At 41.0% G+C, this 4,462-nt stretch overlaps 1 protein-coding gene across 1 annotated transcript; it reads left to right on the forward strand.

Annotated features, from left to right (window-relative positions):
• The first annotated feature begins 412 nt into the window (after positions 1-412).
• EPM2AIP1 (EPM2A interacting protein 1) lies at positions 413-1,990 on the forward strand. Its single transcript, XM_089678308.1, has one exon. The coding sequence runs from the start codon at positions 413-415 to the stop codon at positions 1,988-1,990; it is 1,578 nt and encodes a 525-aa protein (XP_089534434.1).
• Positions 1,991-4,462: the final 2,472 nt, after the last annotated feature.

Genomic DNA, 4,462 nt, shown 5'->3' on the forward strand with positions numbered 1-4,462 from the left:
CAAACAGAAGCAGAATAATGCAGAATTATGCTTGCTAAATATGAACAAGGAACAGATCTCCAAAATGTAATTCCTGCCATATTACTCTCATAAACGTATTTCCAGAAGGGCCACATTTTTACTCTGGCACTGCACCATTCACTCTTCCCCTTCTGGTCAATTTATAAAATGGCGACTATAAATAAAAAAAGGAAAGTTGACAGTGAGGGCCACCGTTTCCAGGAAAGGTGGAAAGTGGATTTTTTTTTTCACTGAAATACGGAATCACTGTGTTTGTCTGATATGTCAAGAGACTGTGGCCGTTTATAAAGAATTTAATGTCAAGAGACACTACCAGACCAGACATAGCACATACGACAAACTAACAGGGCGCGACCGCAGTAAAAAGTTGAAGCAACTTGAAGCGGTTTTAATGTCACAACAGCGATTTTTCACAAGAGCCCGTGAGTCAAATGAAAATGCCACAAAGGCAAGCTATGAGGTGGCAACGTTAATTGCTAAAAATTGCAAGTCTTTTGTTGAGGGTAAATTTATTAAAGAGTGCATTATGAAAATAGTTGAGAATATCTGTCCCGAGAAGAAGCAAGAGTTTGCCAACATTTGCCTGGGTCGTAACACTGTAGCACGGAGAATTGAATATATTTCATCAGATATTAAGAGACAGTTGATGTCCAAAGGACAGGATTTTGACTTCTTTTCAATAGCCTGTGATGAAAGCACAGACCTATCTGACACAGCTCAGTTGCTGATTTTTTTGAGAGGGGTGGACGATGAAATAAATGTGACTGAAGAGCTACTTGACCTCGAAAGCCTTACGGATCAAACAAGAGGAAAAGATTTATTTGTTGCTGTTAGTTCCGCAATAGATGACATGAAACTGCCCTGGAACAAAGTTACTGGGGTCATTACTGATGGGGCACCTGCTATGGTTGGTGAAAGAAGTGGATTATCAACCCTAATCTGTAACAAGGTGATTGAAGAAGGAGGCAAAGCTATTAAACTCCATTGTATCATTCATCAGCAAGTTCTCTGTGCTAAATATCTCAAATATGATCATGTTATGAAACCGGTTGTAAAGAATATTAATTTTATTCGCGCTAAAGCTCTGTGCCACCGCCAGTTTAAACAGTTTCTACTGGACATCCAGGATCAATATGAAGATGTTTTATATCACAACGATGTAAGATGGCTCAGTCGAGGGTCTGCGCTGCAGCGTTTTTACTCTCTCAGAAAGGAAATCAAAGAATTCCTGGAAACAAAGGGGCAACCGATGCGAGAACTATCTGATCCTATTTGGCTGGCTGATTTGGGGTTTTTAGTTGACATAACAAAGCATCTGAATGTACTAAACACGAGTCTTCAGGGAAAAGATGCAGTGGTAAACCAGCTTTATTCACACCTCAAGGCCTTTGAAACAAAGCTGCAACTTTTCCAAAGGCATTTGTCACAAACACATCCCAAAACAATACATTTTTCAGCATTGCAGGAAGTAATGAACAGTTTTTCACAGGACAATATCAGTGCGCAAATGAGCAGGTATGCAACAGACATCGCATCTCTGGCTGAAGAGTTTAAACAGCGCTTTCAAGATTTTGCAGCTATTGAAAATGAGATCAGCCTTTTCTCCTCTCCATTCTCTGTTGACCCCAATGATGCTCCAGATCAGCTGCAGCTTGAGCTCATTGAGCTGCATTGTGACAGCGAGTTACGCAGCTGTCACCAACAGCTCTCTCTTGTGAACTTTTACCGCCAACTGGATAAGGGCAGGTTTCAAGAGATTCGGACATTGGCTAAGAAAATGCTGAGCTTGTTTGGCTCAACATATTTGTGTGAGAAGACATTCTCGGCTATGAACTTTAACAAGAACCTTGTGAGGACAAGACTAAGTGATTCTCATCTGCGTGACATTTTGCGCATCAAAACCACTGCCTTTGTACCTGATCTAACCGATTTGCTGCAGTCCAGATCTCAGTTTCACCCTTCACATTAGTGCAGGTAAGTTTTTTTAAATTTATTTTCAATACATTGTGAAAACTCAGCTGTCAGTTGATCTTAATGTTATGAAATGAAAAGTATGTCGTTTGCAATTAACTTGGCATAAAATAATTTATTTGCATTTAATTGTAATGGTTCAAAGAATGTTCAGAAAAATGTTCGGCCCTCTACCATGTTCACTTCATCCAATCTGGCCCTCTTTGAAAAAAGTTTGGACACCCCTGGTTTAAAGGCTAACTTCAACTTTAGAACATGTTAAATGATACAACTGTTTGTGTGTAACATGTAACAAGCTCCAGCATCCATTCCTGCCTCCCTTTTCCCAGTGACAGTAGGCAGGGATTCTTCTCCCCTGCAACCGCTGTCACATTTAAAATTGGTGCAGTTGTGTGGGGCTACTCCCACACACCTTCATCATTCATTCACAAGGAAATTTGAAATTTGTAGATTGACTCCTGTACAATCACTGTCCTCATACATGGATCGAAATTCATCTGGTCCCTGCTGAACCAGCTGAATTTTGATCCATGTATGGCCAACTTTACTTTTCTCTCTATAATAAAACCTCTCTCTATGCTGAAGGTCCTCTCAGAAAGCACACTGGCTGCAGGACAAGCCAGAAGCTAAAGTTCATATCGTGCAAACTTCAGACAGTGGTCAAGTCTGAACACCCAGTAGTCCACAGGGTCCTATCTTTTAGGAGTGTCTATTTCAGCCCTGACCTGATCAGCTCTGGACCTCAGCCCTGGATGTGTTTCAGCCCTGGATCTGTAGTCAGAGATCATGTGGTTCAGGCGCTACATTTAGGTGCTGCCTGCAGATGGGCCTGATCACTGTGTTTTTAAAAAAAAATGCATCACAGTCATCTGTAAGCTCTCAACCCCATACAACAACCCAGATATCAACTTTGCTCAGAAGGGCAGGACGGGTAGATACATGGAAACCTCTAAACTTCTTAAGACAGGAGTTTAATCATTTTTCACACTTGCACCAGAGATTTTTAAGATTAAATACCTTCCTTGTGTAGTCATTGCTTCTCACTAAAATGTCAACTGTAGAAATGGAGACTATGGTGATGTCAGATCATTTTCCAGTGTCTATGTCCTTGATAGAGCTGAGCTCTGGAGGTCCTCCGATTATGTGGGAGTTCCCTCTGTGCCTGGTATTCGATAAAACTCTTCTTCCATGATTCTAAACATGATGGGCTGGATACCCTTGTAGTGCTATCCCTGAAGGAGCAGCTTGGTAATTTTGTGTTCTTTGTTCTTTGCTTTGACACCTAGAACAACCTCAGCCCCTCTGGCACACCTGGTTGCATAAAAAATCACTGCAAACACAAGCAAAGATATGAGCATAAAATACCTTTCACCTGGCTGTGGGTTATTGCCAGTAAATAAACACACACCCGTTTAGTGGTAAGCATACTTAATCTATTATTACAAATTAGAATGAATGGCAGTCTAAACGTGCATAAACTCAAAAATAAAAATGTAATTGGCACAAGAGAATTTGTAGTGGATATAACGTTCACTCATTAAATCTTAAGCAAAATAATCTTAAGCAAAACAATCCAATAAACAGAAATTGAGGTATATAATTATATATGCTAGTAATAAAAGTACAACAATAAAATAATGCAGCTTTAGTGGTGAGGAAAGGGAAGGGGGGAGGGGGAAGGGAGGGGAAAAAGACTTGTAATGCAAACAGTACTGGATTGAGATAGATGGTATATATATATATATATATATATGTATACATATATATGCACAAAGCTGCAATGTAGACACCGTCGTGAGGCTTGCACTTTCTAGAGTAAACCGGACTCTGTGGTAAATAAATAGAGAAAAAAGAGAAGTGTGCCAGACTAAGTGCAGTAGGAATATAACAGTTTATTGCACACAAGATTATAAAAACTCACAAGAAGTGGGTAGATATCAGGCATCAATATATAAGGAGGAGGATATCATCTGTGCTGCACCTCACAAATGGATGGCTGCAATGCCAAGGTGTTGCGCGGCTGGCGCTCTAGGCGGGTCCCACAGGAGGAAGCGAGGATGGCAGGCGCAGTAACCGGGAGTCGCGGCGCAGATAAGAACCGGGATCCAGGGCGGGCACTGCTGATCTCTCACATCAGCGTGTGTACAGGAGCCAGCTTGAGGCACATCCAAGATGGCCGCCGGGCAGGAAATGACGTCAGGACGTTGCTGGGAATCCTCCAAGGGGAAAGTGATGCGTTTCTAGGCAACCTGCCTTTTCATCAGACCTCACTGCACTTAATCTGGCGCACTTCTCTTTTTTCTCTATTTACATGCATAAACTCACAGCAGGTAAAGTAGGACACAGTCTACCAGACAGAGTAATAACTATGCCCCGGTTAAAAAAAATATCCAGGTTCTATATCACTAACTAGAATCAATAAGTGAATTAGAAAAAATAATGTAAATAAGCTTTATTTTCCAATAGTTTT

The sequence above is a fragment of the Staurois parvus genome, unplaced genomic scaffold (assembly GCF_062004578.1).
Source record: "Staurois parvus isolate SC_StPar_1 unplaced genomic scaffold, SC_StPar_1.0 ptg000202l, whole genome shotgun sequence".
Classification (NCBI taxonomy): domain Eukaryota; kingdom Metazoa; phylum Chordata; class Amphibia; order Anura; family Ranidae; genus Staurois; species Staurois parvus.

Bases quoted from the DNA above. Each gene is read 5' to 3' on its own strand.
- EPM2AIP1 (XM_089678308.1), top strand. From the start codon at position 413: ATGTCACAACAGCGATTTTTCACAAGAGCCCGTGAGTCAAATGAAAAT.